General features: G+C 43.6%; 1 protein-coding gene across 1 annotated transcript in view; it reads left to right on the forward strand.

The window, feature by feature from the left end:
* The first annotated feature begins 13,774 nt into the window (after positions 1–13,774).
* The window catches only part of KIAA1522 (KIAA1522 ortholog), a 43,234-nt gene continuing 33,935 nt past the window's right edge, over positions 13,775–23,073 (forward strand). Inside the window, exon 1 of the mRNA XM_031962296.1 lies at positions 13,775–14,386. Coding sequence (XP_031818156.1) covers positions 14,137–14,386 — 250 coding nt within the window. The 5' untranslated portion in view covers positions 13,775–14,136. The remainder of the gene's footprint in view (positions 14,387–23,073) is intronic.

Here is a 23,073-nt window from a genome sequence, read left to right on the forward strand (position 1 = left end):
TAAAAGCCTATCTCCTTACAACTACATCACTCTTTCCCATAGCCAAACAAATAGCAATTTCACAGCCATCCTCTTCTCTCACCTCACACAGGATCCCACCTTCTACTGAACTCTTATAACAGTGTCCTGAGTGGTATCATCTCTGTTTCCAATCTTTCTTCTCTTTAATTCTTCCTCCCATAGATGCTCAAAATCCTCGACCTAATGCACTGGCTGAAGTGGCAGGACTAATCAGGTTATCCCCCTTCTCCAAAACCTTCACTGGCTCCCAAATGCCTATAAGATAAAATACTAATTCCCTAACCTGGAATCTACAGCCACAATAGGGCTCTGTCTTATTCATGGAGACTAATTTCCCATTATTTCCCTTAACAGGAAAGACAGCCAGGTATTAAGGATAAAGAGCTGGAATAAAGTAAAGCTTCTTCAACTGTGGGTGGCAATCCCATAATGGAATGTGGGGAGGGTCACAAAAATGTGATTTATTATCAGTAAATAATTGATTTGTTTACCGTATATCTATAAACCATATTGGCTGAAAAGGGATAAGTGGGAAAAGTTTAAGAAGTCCTGTCTAAAAAGCTGCTTAAAAGTATTGCAAAGTTAAGTGACAATCCCAGGGTCACACAGTCAGGATAAGTTAGAGCCAAATAATGTCTTTCTAGTTATCTACTTAGATATATCTTAGCTATCATTTAAATGCTTTGGGCCCTTCTTTAAGACTATAAGTTGCAGAGAGGGTGCCTAATTTGTATGGCTGGAAGGGATTTCTTCATCTGGGAATACCCTATATCAATGAAATCATAGGTTCAGTCTTCATCCTTATTCCTTTTAAGAGACTCTGTAGATTCTAACCAAATCAGCCTACTAATTGTTCTATGAACTCAGTATTCCTTCTCTTGTCTGGGACTTTGTACTTTATGCTTGGATCGCCATTTTTTCTTACCTTTGCATCTTAGAAAATAGAACTTCCTGCAAGATTCAGCTCAGGTGCCATGTCCTTCTGGAAGATTGTATTCTCCCCTCCTCACCTTCTTGCATCCCCCTTCCCCCAGCATCCCTCATCTAGATAAAATAAGTTCCTTAAGGGATAGGGACTCTTTGTTTTTTATCTCTGTATCCCAAGTTCTAGGTACAGTACCTGGCAAATAATAACAATAGCTAACATTTACATAGCACTTATGGAAACTGATGCAAACAGGAATTTAGTGACTTACCCAGGATCACACAGCTAGAAAGGATCCGAGGCTAGAGTATGTTTAGTCATGCTTGACTTTTTGTGACCTTGTGGCTTATACTGTCGATGAGTTTTTCTTGGCAAAAACACTGGAGTGGTTTGCCATTTCCTTCTCCAGTGGAATAAAGGAAATAAGGTTAAGTGACTTGCCCAGCTTCACACAGCTAGTAAGTATGTCAGGTCAGATTTGCACTCAGCTGTTCCTGATTCCAAGGCCAGTGCTTTATCCACCGACCCACCTTATTGCCTCATCTTAATAAGGCAAGTCCCTTCTCCTTTATGGATCTTGGGTGTTTTTCCATTAAACTACAAGATATCCAAGACCAGGCTATCAACAAACTTTTATTAAGCATGTCTGCCTTTGGGATATAAAGTCCCAAGACAAACCGACCCTAAAGTCAGGAAGCTTGTCCTGGCTCCTAGTAGCCAACTGTTTCTTCTCATTCAAACATTCCAGGATTCTCTCTGTGTGTTCTTGTGTATAAACAATCCCTATAATAACAGTGACATGTAGTGAAAGGTCTGGGTTGGATGCTCCCTCTGACATACTTGGTCCTGGCTGTGAGATCCAGGCAGAGTCAAGCTTCTCAGGGCCTCCAGGCATTTTCTGAGATGATCCATAGCAGAACAAGTACAGATCTGCATTGGTAAAAGGAGCTTCCCCCTACAGCCCACCCCTGAGCTCCCAAGCCCAGAGAAACTAAACAATAACTCACATTTCCATAGCCCTGAGGGTGACAAAGTTCATTCTTCACAACTATGCTTGGAAATAGAAAGTGCAAGTGTTACTATCCCTATTTTACAGTTAAGGAGACTGAGGTTTATGAAGGTAAGTAATTTGCCTTGTATTGCTTAAACGAGTTAGACGCTGGCTCCTGCCTCCAAGCACAGGGTCTTTTCTGCTATATCCTACCACATCTGTCCATGTCTTTTGTTTCTCCGTGGGACATTCTTCCTCTATTATAAATCAGGCAGCCTTGGATAAGCCTGAGCTTATCTTCTGTTCTGTGTAAGAGTTCCCTATGTTGAAGTCCCTAGATCTGAACTCTGACAGCCTTCTTGCTGTTGGAGGAAACAGCACCACTTGACTATGGGCGTTTTCCTTCCAATTTAGAACACTGGGCATTGTGCCAGCTACAGTGCCAAGGGCCAGTAAAGTGGGTGTTTGCAAACACTCAGTGTAGGGGACCAGCCCCACCCAACAACCCTGAGCACACAAGGTCTTTCCTGGTGGTACCATAGGCTAGATCACCCTAGCCATCTCCTAACCCAAAGCATATCTCAGGGGTCTTTCCAAGCCTAAAAGGACTTTAAGATCTGAGGTCCTATAGGAACTTTCTAACCAGAAGCTCATTTGAATTAGGGTTAGGGTTTCTCAGATCACACAAACATGGTTTCTGTCCACTTGAGCGGAGGGCATTAGATGGGGAAGGAAAATCACTGCTTTCACAAATCTCAAGGGTTGTCATGTGGAAAATGTATTAGATTTGCTCCGCTTGATCCCAGAAGGCAAGAGGAGTAGCAGTAAGAGAGATTTAAAAAGAGGCAGATCTAGGCTCAGTATAAGAGAAGACTTACTAGCAATTAGAATTATCCAAAGGTGAAATGGAGTGCCTCAAGCAGTGGTGATCTTCCCATCATGGGAAGTCTTTTTTTTTTTTTTTTTAATTGTAACTTTTTATTGACAGAACATATGCCTGGGTAATTTTTTACAACTCACTTCTGTTCTGATTTTTGCCTTCCCTCCCTCCACCCGCTCCCCTAGATGGCAGGTAGTCTTATACATGTTAAATATGTTACAGTATATCCTAGATACAAAATATGTGTGCAGAACCGAACAGTTCTCTTGTTGCACAGGAAGAATTGGATTTAGAAGGTATAAATAACCCGGGAAGAAAAACAAAAATGTAAACAGTTTACACTCATTTCCCAGTGTTCCTTCTCTGGGTGTAGCCGCTTCTGTCCATCATTGATCAACTGAAACTGAGTTAGATCTTCTCTTTGTGGAAGAAATCCACTTCCATCAGAATACATCCTCATACAGTATCATTGTTGAAGTATTTAATGATCTCCTGGTTCTGCTCATTTCACTTAGCATCAGTTCATGTAAGTCTCTCCAATCCTCTCTGTATTCCTCCTGCTGGTTATTTCTTACAGAACAATAATATTCCATAACATTCATATACCACAATTTACCCAACCATTCTCCAATTGATGGGCATCCAATCATTTTCCAGTTTCTAGCCACTACAAAAAGGGCTGCTACAAACATTTTGGCACATGCAGGTCCCTTTCCTTTCTTTAGTATCTCTTTGGGGTATAAGCCCAGTAGAAACACTGCTGGATCAAAGGGTATGCACAGTTTGATAACTTTTTGGTCATAATTCCAGATTGCTCTCCAGAATGGTTGGATTCGTTCACAACTCCACCAAATGCATCAGTGTCCCAGTTTTCCCACATCCCCTCCAACATTCATCACTATCTTTTTCTGTCATCTTAGCCAATCTTCCAAGTATGTAGTGGTATCTCAGAGTTGTTTTAATTTGCATTTCTCTGATCAATAGTGATTTGGAACACTCTTTCATATGAGTGGAGATAGTTTCAATTTCATCATCTGAAAATTGTCTGTTCACATCATGGGAAGTCTTCAAGAAGAGGCTGGCTGGCCATTTGGCAAGGATGCTATGTATAGGTTAAACTAGACATCCTCTCAGGTCCCTCCCAAGTGAGATATTATGTGATTCAAAGAGGGATTTGGTAGATGGCCCAGGGGATAGAGCACCAACCAAGCCCAGGGGAGAGTCATTAGCAAAAGAACATAGACTTGGAGGTGAAATGAGACATTAAAAGCTCTCTAGTCTGATTCATTTTACTGATGAAGAATCTGAGGCACAGAAGAGTTAAGTAACTTGCCTAGGGTCACACAGCTCTTAAGTGTCAGAGATCAGACTTGAACTTGTCTTTCTGACTTCAGGTCCTATCCCTCTACTTTTCCACACTGCCTCTTCAGCAGTACTAAGCCATGAAATGAGCACTGTTTATTCTTTGTTGTTGTTTGTTTGTTTTTTTAATTTTAAAATTCGTTCCCCTATAAAGTTCCCCCCTTGGCTGGAACTCTGGAAAAGTATGCTTGAAACAAGAATACTTACAGCAGGGTGTTTACTAAGTGTGATTGATGAGGTAATAGTCTTCTAGTTCACATATATTTAGTACTTAGCATGGTGATGTAATGGTTCTACAGTTGGTACATGCTCAGTGTGCTGTAGTGATGTAATTGTACTCAGGTATTTAAGGGCTGGGAGGACTGGAAGGAGAGAGAGTGAGTGAGAGTGTGTGAGCTTGAGCTCAGATTCCAGACTACAGCCTCGAGCCTCAAAAATAAAGACTCCAGACTCTATCCCTGATCAGCCTTGTGGTGACTCTCCCACTAAGACCAAGGCCCGTCCAGAGATGCTCGAGAAAGCTAGCCTGGACATTACACCCCTCAGTTCCCTTTAAAATAATTTTTTATATTTGTTTTTAAAAACTTTTGACTTCCAGATCCTCTCCCTCATCCCTACCCCACCACTATTATAAAAGCATGTGTGTAATTATGCAAAACATTTCCCTAGAAGTTATAATATGAAAGAAAACATAGATTCCTCTCCTCCTAAAAAGCCCTTAAGAAAAACAAAAAGAGAGAGAGAGAGACAGAGAGAATGTTTTAATCTGTATTCAGACATAATGAGTTCTTTCTCTGGATCTGGATTTTTCATAAGTCCTTTGGAGTAATCATGGATCATTGTATTGCTGAGAATAGCAAAGTCATTCACAGCTGATCATCCCAGACCATTGCTATTATTTTATACACAGTACATTTCACTTTACTTGAGTTCTTGGAGGACTTTCTGCATTTTTCTGAGAGCATCCTGCTCATCATTTCCCATAGAACAATAATATCCTTTTGTAATCACATACCACAATTTATTTAGTCATTTCCCAAATGATGTGCATCCCCTGTTTCCTTATTTTTCCCCTGAGAAGACAAGCGCTCTAAACATTTTTTGTACAGATAGGTCCTTTTCCTTTTTTTTTTTTTAATTTTTTTTGGGGGGGGGAATTCATGACTAGTAGTAGTATTGTTAGGTAAAAGGATATGCATTATTCTATAGCCCTTAAGGCATAGATCATAACTTTTGGTTATGATGAGCTCTATTCTTGAAGTTAACCTCACATTTGAGGTCATACGTGGGTCACACATTTGAATTCAGTTCCTCTTGACTCCAGAGGTGGGATTCTATCCCTTGGACCACCTAGCTACTCCTGTTTTTTTATTTTGAGAAAAGCGCTTTGGAAGCCTAAAAATATTATGTAAACATGGATGATTATCTTTCTCCAGTAGATTCATTTTTATTTTCTATCCTTTTCTGGAGAGAACTCTGATTTTAGATCCCAGACCTGGCTTATCCTTCCTATTATATGTAACTCCACCATGTAAATTGACAGGACCCTTAATTTTAGTCTCCAATAAACTGCTCTGCCTACCAGATCTGATTCGAGGACCCAAGCAGACAGTAGATGGAAGACCCGGGGGCTTTACAAAGATCAGGGATGAGCCATTGTCACCTGCTTCCCAGGAAGAAGGGGTTGGGATATGTGTGTGTGCAAAGATGGAGACAAATTAAACAGAAGAAGTTTTCCATTTCTAACTCTCCGAATATAGGAATGATATTGGTGTCTATTTCCATCCAATTTTCACCCTCACAAGAGTCCTGGGATGGAGGCACTGCAAGTTTATCCCCATTTTTAGTTAAATGATTAGAGGCAGAAAAAAACAAAATGTACTTCCTTCCTCTCCATTGAGAGGCAGGGAATTATGTGAGCTGAATGCTATATACATTATAAATACTTCAGTCTTTTTTTAGTTTAACTGTTTTTTTTTTTTTTAACCCACAAAGGAGGGTTACATTTCAAAGAGATTGGGATAGTTAGCTGGCACAGTTGATAGCTGGAAGTTTGGAGAACCTGTGTTCAAATTTGACTCTGGACTCCTATTTGATGCATGACCCTGGGCAAGTCACTCAACACTGATTGCCTTCCCCCTCTTTTCCCCCCTCACCAGACTTGAAGAGGAGGATTACAGAGCGTTCCCTAGAAATGACTAAGGTAAAAGCCCAGAGCTTCAATAAAACCTATTTTAAACCTAAAAATCTTATGTATATTTGTATGATTATCTTTTTCCAGTGGGTTCATTTTTATCTTCTTCCATCATTTTCTTCCCAAGATATCTTGGGGTTTACTGGCTAGATTTCTTCAGGATCATGCCTTAAACCAAAACCAATCTGATTTTCATTGATTTGCCACCAATAAGCCCCAGGCCAAATCCTATTTAGTCATTGATTGGGTCCTGACTGATTGAATGTAAATAGCAATCATTTCTGCTTTGGCCAGAAACCCCGAGGGTCTTCCCCTCTCAGATTTATCTATTTATATTTTATTATTTTTTGACAAAGTGAAAGAGGAGATTTTTTGCCTCAATTGCTACCTTGCCTTGCTCATTGAATGGGTTCATTGTTGAAGACTTTAGCTTAAAAAGGCCAAGGTCTCCCATTGACTCTGGGGTCATCTCTAGTTGTCCTGATCTATATCATAGGCCACTGGATCCAGATGGCTCTGGAGGGGAAAGTGAGGCAGGTGACTTTGCACAGCCCTCCCTCATTTCAGTCCAATTCAGGCTTACATGTCATAGCATCACCTACCTCCCTGACATCATGGGCCTCTTTGAGAATGAAGGACAAACAAAACAGTAGTGAATAAAAAGCTGTTCTCAAAACCAAGAAGACCCAGGTTCAAGTCCTGTCTTTCACCACATATTTGTAAGACTCCGGAGGAAGGAAGGCTATTAAGCATCTACAATGTATCCTAGGCAACTCTCTAAGACTTTGAAAGAGGAGTAGACCTGAAATGAATGGGAAAGCTCCTCAGGGACAATTTTCTATATGAGTAGAATCTTAAATTTCATTTTCTATCGGTAACCCTAACCACATCCCCATTTTAGGTAAAAGGAAACCAAGGTCCAGAGAGGGGAAAGGGTTGTATTTGAGGTCTTACAGTTGGTAAGTGGTAAAGTCAAAATTTGAACCTGAATCTGATTTCAGTAGTTTTTCTACTACAACAGATTGATTTTCATGGGGAGGAACTGGGTTGTGCCCCTGCCTTCCAATGAGAGGTCCACCAGGACAAGGATTTCCTTTGTTCTTTACACCCCTTTACAAGGAGGGAGCCCTGGAGAATTCAGTGGGGGACAGGAGGCCAGGTCTTCAAGACTGCATAACTCTTGGTTAGTCTCTTGCCCTACAGAGGTAAAATTTCAAGCCAGGTCTACAGACTCAAAATTCACATCCTTTCTACGCAGCTAGGTTAGCTCCCCTCTCCCTTTCTTTCTCCTCCAATAGCCCTATCCAGATCTTGCTTTATCCTTGTTAGCTTCTTGACAGCCAATTGGCCTGCAACTTCCCAGAGTCATCAGGATACATGAGAAAGGATCCCCAAGTCTCTTTTTCTTTCCCTCCCCCCCACTTCCTGTCCTTATCCTAGTCAAGACAGTTAACCTGTATCTGACTCAGTTTCTTCAACTATAAAATGGGTAAATAGTACCTACCGCCCAGGGTTGTTAGGAGGATAACATTTTGTAAAAAGCTAAGCATAATCCATGGAACATAGTAGGCACTTAATAAATCCTTCCTTCCTTTTTTCTTCCATTACGAAGGGCTTGAGAATAGTTTGGGAGAGAGAATCCCCTAAACTTAGAATTCTTAGGATTTCAAGCTGGAAGGGAATCTTAGAAATTATCTAAAAGGAAGGGACTTGTGCAGTGCAATATCACATAGTTAGTAAATGGCAAAGTGAGAATTTGAAGCCAGTTTCAAGCAAACAATATGGATAAATATTTTTCCCCTGAGGCAATTGGGGTTAATCCGGTCACACATTGAGGAAGTATTAAGTGTTTGGATGATATTTGAACTCAGGTCCTCCTGATTTCAAGGCTAGTGCTCTATTCACTGCACTATCAATTATCTCAAATGGCAGAGAAAGTAGGGTTGATTCTTTTTGTTCCTTCCTATCAATACTCCACAGAAGACAAGACTGTCCTAATCCTTTATTTTTATTTTATAAAACAGGAAGCTGAGGTTTAGAGACTTGCTTGAAGGTCACAAACTAGTAAGCAACAGAGTAGAGTTTAGTTTCCCAGAAACAGATATATAGACCTCTCTCTGGGGGGTGATGTCCTAATGGGATTTGGCTGTTCCATCGTCACCCTTCCCTCCTTCCAATTTCTCTTCCTCTCCCTTCCCCCTTGGCCAAGAGCCCTGTCCAGTCCCTACTTTGTCCCTGCTAGCTTCCTGACAACCACCTGGCTTGGCTCTGCAACCTCCCTGAGTCACCAGGATATGGGAAAGGATCTCCAAGACTCATTTCCTTTCTCCCTCTCCTCCCTCTCCCTCCCTCTCCCTCCCTCTCCCTCTCTCCCTTTCTCCCTCCCTCCCTCTCCCTTCTTCCCTCTCTCTGTCTCTCTTTTTCTCCCTTAGAGGGGGTTGGGAGCAAGAAAAGATGAGGCTCAAAAGGCTGAACCTCTGCTGTCTGTTGATTTTTCTCTCCAGTCAGGTCAGTTAGTTGCCTATATTCCGGGTTGGACTTTGGGCTCCAGTGGGAGGGAGGGAGAGAGAAGAAAGGAAGTTCCTGATCTTACATTGGTGTCCTTTCCTTCTCCAGTGGCAGTGAAATGGATCTCAGTAATCATTAATCCCAGGAGGCTGGAGCCAGGCGCCCAACAGCCCATTCAGCCTGTCCAGGGCCTCTCTGCCTGCCAAGGCTGAGAACCAGCCTCTCTTGGCTCTTGACTAGAGGGGACCAGTAAGGTCAATAGGCTCATAGGAGTGAATCTCCTCAAAATCATGGCCCTCTGGGTCTGAGTGAGAGACATAACTTTGTCCTTGGGGAGCCCTAATAAGACAGGAGACAAGGGCATCCCTCCTCAATTCTTCCACCCCAGTTTTTGGGGAAAGAGCCCTGCCTTCAGAGGGTTCCTGGTGGGATGGAGAATATGGCTCTGTCCTCAGGGAATCCCTCAATGGGGGAAGGAAACACAGTTGTGCCTCAGACAAAGGGTTTCCTAAAGCTGTGATGAGGAATGTCTTATGCATACCCCATACAAGGAATAGAACAGGTGATCTGTTTATCAACAAAAATTTATTAAACATAGGCAGCATAATTAGAGAACTAACCTTCAAGCCAGGAAGACCAGGGTTTAAATCTCGCCCCTGACATACTAGTAGTGTGATATTGGGTGAGTCACAGAGCCATTCGGTGTTCTAGGGAACTCTCTAATCCTGTAAATTACAAAGAAGACACCAACTTGTTTGGGTAGAGGGAGTTCTCGCTTCTAAGAAATCCATATACCAAGAAAGGTAGTAGATAGTCACTGGTGTAATGTACTAGGGACATTTTGCTACTTGCCAGGATAACAAAAATCCCACAAAGCCCACCAATAGTCCCTCCCCTCAAGGACTTTACATTATGGACGGTAGGGGAGAGGGAGCAAGGAAGAAAAGATGTCAAAGATACACACAGTTAAGTCAATAAGGAATAAAAACTAAGTCAATCCAAAATCCTTTCATTTGACTCTTACTGGAGTCAGGCAAAGTAACTCCATCTCATACTGAATAAATACAGGTCTCAATAACTTCATGTGTGCTTAAACAATTTATGCAATATTCACAGCAATGTAAAAAACATTAAAATGTTAAGGCTTCGGAGATGCCCAATTGAGTTGGGGATGGAGGATTATGGGTGTGCAATGCTGTATTTATTTTCAGACTTGGTTAGCTTTAATGAACTGTTCTCTATCCTCTGTCTCTCCCCCCGCCCCCCCCCCCCCTTTTCTTTTTTACTTTTAAATTATAAAAGATTATTCTCTGGGAGCAAAAAAAATGATGGAATAGAATGGAAACTGCAGATGATATAAAAGTAAAAGATATCATAAACATTTCTTTTTCTTCATTTTATTATTATTTTTTAATTAAAGCTTTTTTATTTTTCAAAACATATGCACGGACAATTCTTCAACATTAGCCCTTGCAAAATCCTGTGATCCAATTTTCCCCTTCTTCCCCTAAGCCCTCCCCTAGATGGCAAGTAGTCCAATATATTAAACATTTATTTTTCTAAAAAATCTTTTAAATTCTTAATTAAAATGGTCACTCATAACTCCAGAGGACTTGATGGTGAAATATGCCTCCAACTTCTAGGAAGAGAGGAGGCTGGGCAACAAACAGGTGTAGAACTAGGCATATATTTCCAGACATAGCCAATGAATGGATCTGGTTTGCCTGACTGTTTATTTGTCACAAGGGAAGAGTTCCATAGGGGATCATTTTGAAGTGTCAGTGGCATTATGAAAAAGCATCCATTAAAAAAAAAAAGTCAAAAAGAGGGGAAAAAAAATGTTTCCCTTTCTCAAAGGAGCCCAGGGAACTCCAGCTTAAGGGAGTGATAGATATTATTCAGGTGTGGTGTGTAAATGCTTCAGAAAGGCTGATGGCTGTTTGATAACTCATTGGAGGAGGCCGGGGAAGCTGGAGAGCGTGTCCACCCTGATCTTCACTTAAGAGAGTTCTTTTGTGGTCAAAAGATTTGGGGGAGGGGATCAAACAAACGTTGCAGAATTGGTGTGGTACAGAAGAAAGTACCCCGGATGGAGGCTAAGAAGTCCTGGGATTAGCTGAATGAGAGAAGACAAGTCACCTCTTTTTAGTTCTTGTTTTTCTTTTCTCTGAAATGAGGATAAGAACCCTGCATAAGAACTGTGAGAAAAGCACAACAGCAATTCAGGTTTGTTATTACAACATATTTCATTGTGACTAAAGATCCTCTGATGGCCTGAAGCATTAATGGAGGTCCTTCCCCCAACCCGAAGAGTGAAATTGGGCCACACCCTCTTATCCTGCAACCCTGTTTGTGTTCTGCTATAAACCTTGCAGTAATAGATCCACTCCATATACTTACTGCTGCCCTTCTCTAGGACTTTTACTAGTATAGTATTCAGTCCATCTGCCATCCTTTAATCTCCGAACATGACCTACCTACCTCCTTTTCTGACATGGTTCAGTTCCCCTGGTAGAGCACCAGCTCACTGCTTATTGGACAAGAGTTCACATTTAGAATCCAATAGCTAAATAAATGTTTACAGATGTTGACAAACTCTGATCCTTAGTACCTTTTGCTTCCTTGCCGGCCACAACCACTGTCACTGCAGAATCAGAAAGAGGATGAACAATATTAATCTTTGTTTCATCATTTGCCATAATTTAAGACTTCGTTGCTGATTGGTCATAGACAATGAATGGATACAAATTGCAAAAGGTCAAATTTAGGCATGATGTTGGGAATGACTTCCTAACAAATGGTAGAATGGCTGATTGAACAGATAGTGAGTGGTCCTTCACTTAAGATGTCCAGGCAGAGAGGCTTGATGATCCCTGTGGAATATACCTTAGCTAGGGTTTTCTTTCAGATATGAAGTGGATTGGTTTCTTCTTATTCTCCAACTGTGATGTACCTCTCTTTATTTCTGTGTAGTTCTCAATAAACTAAATCTGTCACTAAATCTGTATTTTACATGATCATGATGAAAATGATGATAGGACCTGTGATTTCATACATACAGGAAACGATCTGTATAGGGAATTATTTAGAAAAGTCCCTCTGCAGGGGGCATCGAGGTGGTGCAGTGGATAGAGCATCAGCCCTGAAGTCAGGAGGACCTGAGTTCAAATGTGGCCTCAGACACTTAATACTCCCTAGCTGTGTGACCCTGGGCAAGTCACTTAACACCAATTGCCTCAGGGGGGAAAATTCCCTCTGACAATGAAGATTTGCTCAGCAATTTATAATCTTAAAGACTGTCTGCTCTTCTCAGAAATTAAATGACTTAGCCAAGTTCAAACAGACAGTAAATATGAGTTGGAACTTGAAACCAGGTCTTTCAGATTTTCAGACCAATTTTCTATTTTACTATGACAAGCTGCCTTTCATCTTTACTATTATAAATAAATAAGAGGCTTACCCAAGATCATATAAACAGAAGAAAGCTGAGGTAGAACTAGAACCCAGGTACCTGGTTCTCTAAGTTCTTTCTATTGGATCACACTTCCTGTCAGTCCAATTCCTTGTAATATACTTGCCCTAGGAAGGTAGAGCTGGTCTCTGGCAGAGAATTTGGCTTGATTTAGAGGCAGAGTATATAGGGGTTTAGACATCCCGCTCTCTCCCTCAGCCTTGAGAAAGGACCCAAAGATTAGGTCACAGGCCTTACATTGACTGAAGGTGTTTGGGTTCTGGAAGTGAAAGTGTTTCTCCTTTTCTTTCCTCTCAAGTTACTGAGCCTTCTTCCTAGGAGGATTTCAAAGCACTTTGTAATTAGCTAGGGCTATCGGTGGTGATTAACCCATTGTAGGGGCCACGAGGCCTAGTGGAGGTGCCCTGGGGCCTCACAGCTTAATCAAAGAGAAACTGAGGTTTAGGAACTTGCCCAGTAATTAAGGGAAGAATTCCAGGAATTCTGAGATCCCGTCCCTTCGTCCTCCGAGCAAGGAACAAAGGAACAGTGGTGGGGTTAGGGGGTCTGTGTGTATATGTGTGGGAGCAGGATGCTTACAAAGGGGTGGGGGAGATGAGAAAAGGGAATAGAGGGGAACCAAAAATCCCTTTTATACCTTTAAACTGTGTGACTAATGCAGCTGTTTATCTTGAGAGTCTCTCCTACTGAGGGTCTCTGTGGGATATCGAGCTAGTCTCACCCATGCCTAAAGTACAAGGCAGACCCTGACAAATCCATTTTCTCACGCTGAGACAGAATCCCAGAGTTTACCTCCCCGATGAAGAAGTCCTCAGTTTATTTTAGGATGGACCCTGATAATCTTGAGTACTCCACATGCAGGCTTCCTCTTTAGGACCCTGGGTTAGAATATTCTCCTCTCCTTCCCGAAGAGAACTTCGAAACACCTCCACAGGACCAACTAAAGTGCCGATCGTCCTTCCTCGGAGAGATCCTGATCCCCTCAGTACTTAGGTTTTTGTTTTGTTTTGTTTTTCCCCGATAGATCCCTCCCTCGAATCATCTCTTCCCTTCCTGTCGAGAATCTTGGATCACGCTGCTCTTCTGCCGGTATCGAATCTTTCTTGGCACACCCTGGCACAGTCTGAGATGGCAACCCGGATACCTTGCTTCTTTCCTCTATGGGGACACCCAGAATACTTCCTTCCCTTTCCTGAGAGTCTAGCTTTGAAGTCCAGGGACTCCGAGGTCCGGCCCCTAGACCCGAGCTCGTCATTGGGCACAACTCGCCTTTTCCGCAGGCGGTCTGACTTAGAGTCCCGTTTACCTGGCTTTCCTTATCCCCACCCCCCACGCCCCCGCGGGGAGAAGGCACGGAGCGGTGCGCTCCCTTTTGCAGGTCCGGGAGGGCGGGGAGAGGGGCAGGGCCGAGCCGAGCCGCGCCGGGCCGGGCGGACAGAGGAGAGAGGAGGGGGTGCGGGGAACCGGGAGCAGGGAGCGAGTTGGGAGTAAGTGCGCTCCCTCCCGTTCCCCACCTCCCGACCCGCCTCTCCCTTCTCTCCGGGCTTCTCCCCGCCCCAGCCTAGCCTAGCCCAGCCCAGCCCAGCCCAGCCCAGCCCCGCCGGCCCCTCCTGCCCCGCTCCCCTCGGCCCCAGGGAGCCGCTCAAACTTTTCTCCGGCTCCTTGCTCTACCTTCGCGCAGCGGCGCCGGCTGCCCAGGGAGGGAACCCGGGCGTCCAGCCCCGCATGGGCGGCGCGCAGCCTCCGGGGGCCTGAGGCTGCCCGCCCGTCCCGCACGCGGCCCATGGCGGCCCGCGCTGCCTCCGCCGCACCTGCGGCCGAGGAGCCGAGCGGCCAGGGCCAGGGTCAGGGCCAGGGCCAGGCCGGTGTCCCCCGCAAGAAGAAGTCCCGGGGCGGCCTGCGCCGCGCCTTCAGCTGGCTGCGGGGCAAGCGGAGAAAGAAGAAGGGGCCGCCGGGTGGGGAGGGGGCCGAGCCACCCCCCAAGGGCAAGAAGTCTGAGGAAAAGGCCAGGAAGGGCAGAGGCAAGGGCAGAGGTAAGGCAGGCTGGAGCTCCGCTCACCTGAGCTGGGCAGGGCTGGGCTGCGCTGGGCTGCGCTGGGCCGCTGCCGGCGGGGAGTGGGGGAGAGAGAGGGAGGCGCCCCGCTTCCTGAGCCGTCGGGCAGTACCCAGGTGGATCGGCGAGGGTGACTTGGGCCGCGGGTTGGGGGGTGTAGTCGGAATGGGTCCAAGGAAAGGTGGGGCAGAGCCAAGGAGTCCCTCTCAGGACTTCCGGGGTACTGCCTCTGCAAAGAGGGGCGGTTCCCCCCATTTCTACCCCACCCCTTACTTCTAGACAGGGGATCTCCAGATTTGCAGAGATTATGTAGTTTGGCTTTGGGGGGAAGGACTGGGAGGGGGGAACTCTTCTTCCCTACACTTCCTTGGGTGTAAGGGGGTCAGATCCTTTGTTTTGCTCCCCTGGGGCTCAGCAAGCGGGCCGTGGGGGCTTTGGTGGGTCACCCGCAGTTATAGGCACTTTGCTGAGTCAGGGGGTCATAGGCGCTTGAGGCCCAGCTCCCTGGGCCTCTCCAGGGTAGAGGGACTTGTCAGGCTCTGTTCTGCCCTGCCCTCCCAGAACTAGAGTAGTGAGAGATTGGTAACCAAGTTTGTCATGGATCCCTGGTGCCTTCCTCAGGACGGGGAGCTGACCATCTGTCTTCCCACCTTCTCATTTGGTCCTGTCCAGGGTACCTCTTGTTAGAAGGAGTTCAAGAAAACCTCTTTTCTTTCTCTGGTTTTCCCTTTCCAGTTTTGTCTTATCTTACTCATCCCCATCATGTCCCTAGTTAAAGAAATGCGATTAGTGTCCCAGGTGAGGTTATCACCTGCCCCCCTTTCCCCATTTTAGTGACAATTCATTACTTTGATCTTTCTAACAATGTTGAGTTGGGGTAAGGAAGCATGAACAGAGAGGTAGGGAGCTTCCATGGGGATGCACAGCAGGGCTAGATAGGTATGTTTCCTTGTGGGGGAGGGGAGTGGGACGGGAACTTGGCTTTGTGGATTTTATTTGGCAGGCTTCTCCTTGCTCATGAGATAATAAAAAACAGCTCCAATTTCTATAGAGCTTTAAGATTAACCAGTGGTTTCCTCATCACAGTCCTTCGAGACAGGAGGTTCAAGGACTATTCCTTTAAAAGGTGAGGAGGAGATCCCCAGTTACTTTGAGAGGTTACCTTGTTCAAGGTCATAGCTAGTGTGTTTCAGAGTCAAAACTTGAACTCGGGCTTCTCTGAATCTAAATCCAGCACTCTTTCCATAACAATACATTGCATAAAACTAAAGTGTTCCTGCCCTCCTTGGTCTTGGATGGACCTGCTTGGCTGACTCCCTAGTGGGGCCATTAGATCCTTATCCCATTTCTCCCTTTATCACCTGAGTTGGGTTCCTTTGCCCCTCCCACTCATCCCCCTCTAGACCTAGAGGAAAAAAGGGAGTCTCCCAGCTTTTCTTCTAAGCCTGGGAAGAAGTAGGGACCTCTTTAGGCCCCAGGGGCTCCCTGCTCCCAGCATCTAACCGCTATCCTGCCCACAGCAGCCGCCTGCCCATGTTTCAGGAAATGGTGGGTGCTGTGTTTACCCACTGGAGTGTCCTTTAATCAGCCCTGAGAGGGAAGGAGGGAGAAAAGAATTAGAAGGAAGAGGTTTGGGGGACAGGAAGAGGAGGCAGAGAGAGGAGAGAAAAAGCTTCTTGTGTGATTGTATCCGGCCTGGCTGTGGTCTTTTTGGATCTCTGCCTTGGTTCTGCCTTAGCCTGCCTGAAGACATTCAGCTAGAGCAGTGAGCGACAAGGGTTGGAAGAGAGATTGGTCTCAAAATATACTGAACAATACATGCCTTCTCTACACCCCCTTCCCATGCAGTGTCTGCCCCTAGTCATCTCAATCCCAACATATTTGTTGTCATTCCCCCCCACTCCCATGCCCCCACCCCCCATCCAAAGAGAAATGGGGCAGAAATCACAGACTAGGTCAGTGACTAGCTCTTAGTACTGACAGCAAGTCTTTAGGTATAGTAAGTAGGGTTGCTAAGACATTTGGAGCTCAAAGGACTTTAGAGATTTTCTAATCCAATCCTCTCCTTTTACAAAACAGAATAAAGGACTTATCCAAGATCATATGAGTGTGTATGATGGACTCTCCTGGCCTGAAGACATTCATAGAATGGACAACAATGGGCAAAGCAATCCTGAACTTGAGTGATGGGCTAATTGATTCCATTAGGATCTAAGGCCTGTTGGAGTGCATGATTTGACCAACCCCTAGTCCCTATATCTACTTGTGGGACTGAGGTATTTAGGTAGTACTGGCTTCCAGCATGGAGGTCAGGTAAGGGCCCTCACCCACATGTGGGCCTGCCTGCCCCAAGGCTTTGGTAGTGCTTGGGCGGGGAAGAGAAGGAAAGTCACCCTCTTTCCCTCCAGCCTCTCATTATTGGAATTGTTTCCTTCACTCCTGTCCAGCCCTACTTCTCCTCCTCTTCTTTTTCTGAAAAGAAACCAAGAAATTGATCTGATTGCTTTAATCCCTGTTGGCAATGCTTAAAGGAGAGGGGAGGGTGAGTCCTAGGGAAAGAGGGAGGATTCATTCTTTTGGGGGGGAGCTAAGCTAAGAGTGTGTGTGTGTGTGTGTGTGTGTGTGTATGTGTAGGCAGGCTGGAGAGGGAGGGGGTCACATTCCAGTCTGACCTATGAGTCATAGAATCATAGGATAGACTTAGGGGCTGGATCTGCGATTTCATTAGTTTAGATTCTAGAGAACTTCCAGGTAATGAAAGACCCACTATTAATGCCAGATAGCACTTCTCTGCAACTTACAGAGAATTGTCTCAGGTATGGAGGAGTTGAGTGACTTGGCCAAGATCACAGAGATCCAGAACCTGAATCCATCTTCTTCACTTCAAAGGCAGGTCATTCTCTAGCTATTAAAAGTATACTTTTTCTCATAGAGTGATTAATGTCCCTCCATCTCATAATTTTTATAAGTCATTAAATTTAACCCCCTTATTTACAGATGGGGAAGTGAGGCTCAGACAGGCTAAAGTGTCAAGAACTTAACTTTAAGCCTTCTGATTTTCAGTCAGTCTGGGGCTTTTTCCTTCTCCGAAATATGATCATGGGTTTCAGACAGCATAAAATTTGCCCTTAGAGACCATTTCATTCAACACATTCATTTTTCAGATGGGAAAACTGAGGTTCAGTTTTGTCATTTGACATGACCTTGTTCCCAAGGTTACACTATTGGTGAGTGGCAGGGCTATATAGGACTTAAATTTAGGTTTCTTGATCTTCTTCCCATTCCTTCCCCATTTAGGGCACTTAAAATTATGAGTAGTCATAGATGATCTTAGAGATCATTGAGCCCAACTATTTTATTTTATGGAAGGAAGCAATGTCACCCAAGATCACACAGTCTTAGGCGGTCCTGGGAAGGTGCTAAAATTTTCTAGTGCATTTCAAAGAGGCAAAAGACTAAGAAATGTTGAGTAAAGTGCTGAAAGACCTCGATTCAAATTCCACCACTGGCACTTAAAAATTGTATTGTTTTGGGGCACTTCACCTTCCTTAACCTCAGTTTTTTTCTTTTTTGAAATAGGAATGATAATGCTTTTTAGGTGGTAGTGAGAAACGGTGGGAAGTATTTGGAATAAACCTAAATTAAAATCTTGGCTTTTCTAGTTACAATTTGTATGACCTTGGACAAGAGACTTTGCTTCTCTTTATCTCATTTATTTCATCCTTAAAATGAAAAGGTTTTGTCTAGGTCTGGTCAAATTAAGCGCCTATTAGGGGCCTGGCACTCACTGGGGATACAAAGAAAAGCCAAATAGACTCTCAGGGAGTTCAGACTCAGGGAAGGAGAAAAAATATAAGCAATTATATGGTTATAACAAAATGTTATTCAGTAGTGTCTGAAACTTTGAGTTTTTATTGGCAGAAATATTGTAAAGATTTGCCATTTCTTTCTCCACCTCATTGTACAGATAAGGAAACTGAGACAAACAGGGTTAAGCGACTTGCCCAGGGTCACATAGCTAGTAAATATCTGAGGCCAGATTTGAATTCAGTCTGGAATCCAGATCCAGTGTTTTATTCACTGGATAAACTTAATAAACACTTAATAAACTAGATATAGAAAGGATAAACTAGAGATAATATCAGGGAAGGGAAAGGCACCAACATTTTTTAAAATAGTATTTTATTTTTCCTAATACATGCAAAGATAGTTTTCAACATTCACCTTTGAAAAATCTTGTGTCCCCTATTTTTCTCCCTCTCTCTTCCCCTCTTTCCTGCTCAAGATAGTAAGCAATCGGATATAAGTTAAACATGGGAAGACACTACATTAAGCAGGACTAAGAAAGGCTTCTTGAAGGAAAACAAGGAAACCAAGAAACACAGAGATGAGAAAGGAGAGAATTCTAGGCTTGGGGGCAGCCAGTGAAAATGCCTGAGTTGGGAGTTGGAGTGTCATGCTGAGATCTGTAAAAGGACCGGTGCAGCTGGATTGTGGTGGATGTGAAAGAGAGTAAGGTGTAAGAAGGGAGGAGGAGACCAGGTTATGAAGGGCTTTAAATGCCAAGCAAAGAATTTCATATTTGATACTGGAAGTGATAGGTAGCCACTGCATATTATTAAATAGGGGTTCTATGCCTCAAGAAGATCAATTTGCTAACAGTGCAGGATGGACTAGAATAGGGAAAAATAGTGAGGGAAGGACTTTGATGCTTCCTAAATCTCTGATTCTATTGGTAGCATGCATTTCCTAGGACAGTTGTGAGGATCAAATGAAATGATATATTTGAAAATAGTTTTTTTTTGGGAGGGGGGGGTGTTGCAATTAGATGATCTAGTGGATAGAGCACCAGCCCTGAAGTCAGGAGGACCCGAGTTCAATCTGGCCTCAGATACTTGACACTTCCTAGCTGTGTGACCCTGGGCAAGTCAGTTAATCCCAATTGCCTGAGCAAAAAAGGAAAAAAAGAAAATAGCTTTTGTTGGGAAGGGAAGTTAAGGGCTATAAAAATGTCAGATGTGCTTTAGGTACTATTCCACCAGGGAACAACAAGGTGATCTTGGGAAAGTCACTGATTAAGCTTCATTCTTTATAAGTGAGGTATGACCTCTAGCTACTTAAAAATTTTTTTTTTCTTTAGCTACTTTTTGAAAGTAGTAGGAGGGTCTTCTCATACTGCTGTCCTCCTGCCAGGGAGGTCTTAAAGGGCTTTCACATTCTGAGAGGTTCCTTCCAGCTACAGAATCAGATGGTTCTTTGCCAGGACAGAGATAGTTACTGGACTTATTTTTGTTGACATAGGAAACTCCCTTCTCCAAGGCTAATGTATACCTTCTCTGAAATTTAGAATCCTACAAAATTGAGGACAGAGCATTGAGATTAAAAGACTTGCCTGGACAACATGTGTCAGAGAACAGAACTTGGAGCTTTTTAATTCTCTGTCCACTATACTTTGGTGCTCTTTGATTAGAGTTAAAGAAACCTTCAGGAAGTTCCCTAATCCCTAAATCCCAATACCAAGACCATCTCCAATTTATCCAGCCTGAATCTTGTTTGTATTTAGTTATTTCTATGTTGTCTTCCATCTTAGCCTATTTGCTCTCTCCCCTCCTTCCCCTTATTTGAATCCTCAGAGTTTAACTCGGTGTCTGGCATTTAATAGGTCCTTAATGTTTGTGGCTTAACCAACATAACAGTAGAATCAACAATAACATTGTGCTTTAAAGCTTTCTAAATGTATAACAGACTTTTCATTTTATCCTTACAGCATTTCATCCTCAAACTAAGCTATGAGGCAAATCCCCAATTCCTAGCACAATGACTAGCACATACTAAGTTCTTACTAAATACTTGTTGAATTGAATGTTGCAGGTAAAGAACCTGCATAGGTTCACTCGGCTAGCGAGTGTCAGAAGTGGAATTTGGACCTTGGTAAATTTGCCTACCAGCCTATTGATTTTCCCACTATGCCATTTGAATAATCACAACAATTTAGACTTTAGCTGAGTGTAGTATAATAAATAATTTGTTTCTGAGATGGAAATCTCCTGGCTAGCTGGCAGGCCCAGAATTAGGATTCATTATCATTATTTAACTCCTGCATGTTCTAGTAGGAAAGAACCTTAGCCTTAGGGGTAGGGGAGAAGAGTTCAAGTACCAGCTCTGACACTTCTGGCAGGATGATCTTTTGGCAGATCCTTGCCCTTTGTGCCTCAGTTTCCCAAGCTGTAATTTCATTCATTTATTCAGTCATTCGTTAATTTTTTTGGAGTAGGATCTGATGCTTGCCTTGCAGTCCTTTCTAATTTTAAATCTTTTAAGGTCAGTCATCCTATGGGGCACTGGTTTTGGCATCCTGAGGGGTTCTCCTAGCTTGATAGGAGACACCTAGTCTATGGGTATAAGATAGAGGCAAAGAGAGAGAGACACAGCTTGTGATGGATTCCAGTTTTGTTTGGGATAGAGGAAGTGGGGATGAAAGCAGGGCTAGAGTCAGTTGGGATGAATCTGCAAGACACTTCCCAGAGCAAGTAAGACTTGTGTTGGGGAAGGTAGGGAGCCAAACTCACTTGAGAGGGAGTGCTTCCTTTAGTGGTGGAGAGTGCTTAGCTAGGGGGCTCCTGGAAGAACCCATTCTAGAGGGCTCCCCCCACTGTGATCAAAGGAGACAAATGACCTTCCCCCTGATCTCCCATTATCTTTAAATCCTGACAGAAGATATTGTCAGCTCAGTCTCTTGAGTTCAAGGGTCCAGTCCTTTGAACTTTGGGATTCCTGGCCTCTTTTCCATTGGAATGAGAGATAGGCTTCAAGCTTACTGGGCAGAAGGACTGGTAGGAATATAGAGCAATGGGAAGAACCTTTGACTCCACATAAGAAAGCATGAGTTTTTGTTGAACTACTGTCCTTTACTAGCTGAATGGCTGTGTTCAAGTCACTGAAACCTCAGTTTCCTCTGTAAAATGAGGATAGTATTCTTATTTCTTGACTCATTGGGGGTATTTTGAGGAAAATCAACATTCATCGTTCTAGAAGTGGGAGAGACCTCATAGATACTCTAGTCCAACTCTGTCATTGTACAGATGAGGAAACTGAATATCAAGGCATCTGAATGACATTCACAATCACATTAGAGATAGGATTTGAAGCCAAGACTTTGGATTTCAGAATCGATGCTTTCTATATTGTATCTCCATCCTTTGTAATCCTTGATATACTACTGAAGAGCTTTTTTTAGTATTATAATTTCCTTTAGTCTTGAGTATGGGGGAAGAGAGAAAGAGAGCACACTGTGTAAGGACACAAAGAGAAATGTGTTTTTTGCTCTGTAACAGAACTCTGTGTCCATGCCCTTCGAAGCCCTGCGCCCATGCCCATTCAAACATTTGTTAAGCTCTTGCTGTGTGCCAATCTTTTTGGCATTATGGGGGAAACTAGGAAGATGAAGGCTTAGTGTTTGCCCTCCAGGAGCATTCAGTCTAATTGAGAATGGTGGGAATCTCACAGATGCAGATGAACAGTCTATATATTAGAACTTGAAGAGGTTATCTGAAGAGTATAAAGTCCTATGAGGTAAGAACAGAGTGAAGTGTCTCCTGAAAACAGCTGGAAGAAACCCTGAGCCAGATGTGTGTTGTATGTGTCTGTTCAGGAGTGTATGCTGCATGTTTGTGGAAAGCATGAGTGGGTTATTCCAGCTAGAGAGAGCCCGGTGGACAGTTGCTTCCTGAAATGAAGTAAGGTTAAAATTAGGTTCACAAGGGAGGAAATGAGGTATAATGAACCCAAACTTTGGGAGGAGGGCCCTAGGTAGGCGTCCCTGGAGGGGCGAGGAGAGCCCGCATATGGGAGCGCGCCCCGCCCCTCGCCTCTTAGGAGCTCTTAGGATCATGTAGTTCTGTATTCTTTTGGGGATTCTGACATATAATTAGGGGTGTGGCCTCAGGGCCACAAGAGGTTTATAAACCTCTTTGTGCCTTAGTTTCCCTATCTAGAAAAAAAGGGGTTGGATCAGATGTTATCTTAAGTTTTCTTCTAGCTTCAACATTCTATAAGTCACTACTCTGGAACAAAGCTTCTTAAACTTCGTTGTGACATGTGGGGGTCATGAGATTATGTTTTATTATGAGTAGATCAGGTTTGCATAAAATTTCTTGGATGAAGAGGGGTCACATAGAAAAAGTTTAAGAATATTGGGGATTAGGACTTGAAGCTCTGGGATTTGGGGAAAGAAAGGGCTCTGGAACATGAAGGAGAAGGCAATTATAATTGGAGTGGGAAGTAACAACTCCAGAATGTGGGTAGGGGATATTGTGGACCTGTTCTAAAATGGGGACAGTAGGGGAAGGGGACAAGATGGTCATTACTTTGGAATGTGTAGTGAAACTCCTGAGGGTTGGGGTGTGTGTGTGTGTGTGTGTGTGTGTGTGTGTAAAGTGCCAAACTTGTGCATTTCTAGCTTGTCTATTACTATGAAAATCTCATGAGGACAACAAACATTTATGAAGTACTTATGTGCCAGAGATTGTGCTGAAGTAAAAATAAAAGCAAAAAGAAAGTCAGCTCCTGGCCCTCAAGGAGATTGCATTCTAACAGGGAACACTTCACACCAAAAAGAGCTGACATGTCTAATCCTGAGAAGATGCTATAGATAGGGAGGAGTTGAGT

The sequence above is a fragment of the Sarcophilus harrisii genome, chromosome 3, assembly GCF_902635505.1.
Source record: "Sarcophilus harrisii chromosome 3, mSarHar1.11, whole genome shotgun sequence".
In the NCBI taxonomy this organism is placed as follows: domain Eukaryota; kingdom Metazoa; phylum Chordata; class Mammalia; order Dasyuromorphia; family Dasyuridae; genus Sarcophilus; species Sarcophilus harrisii.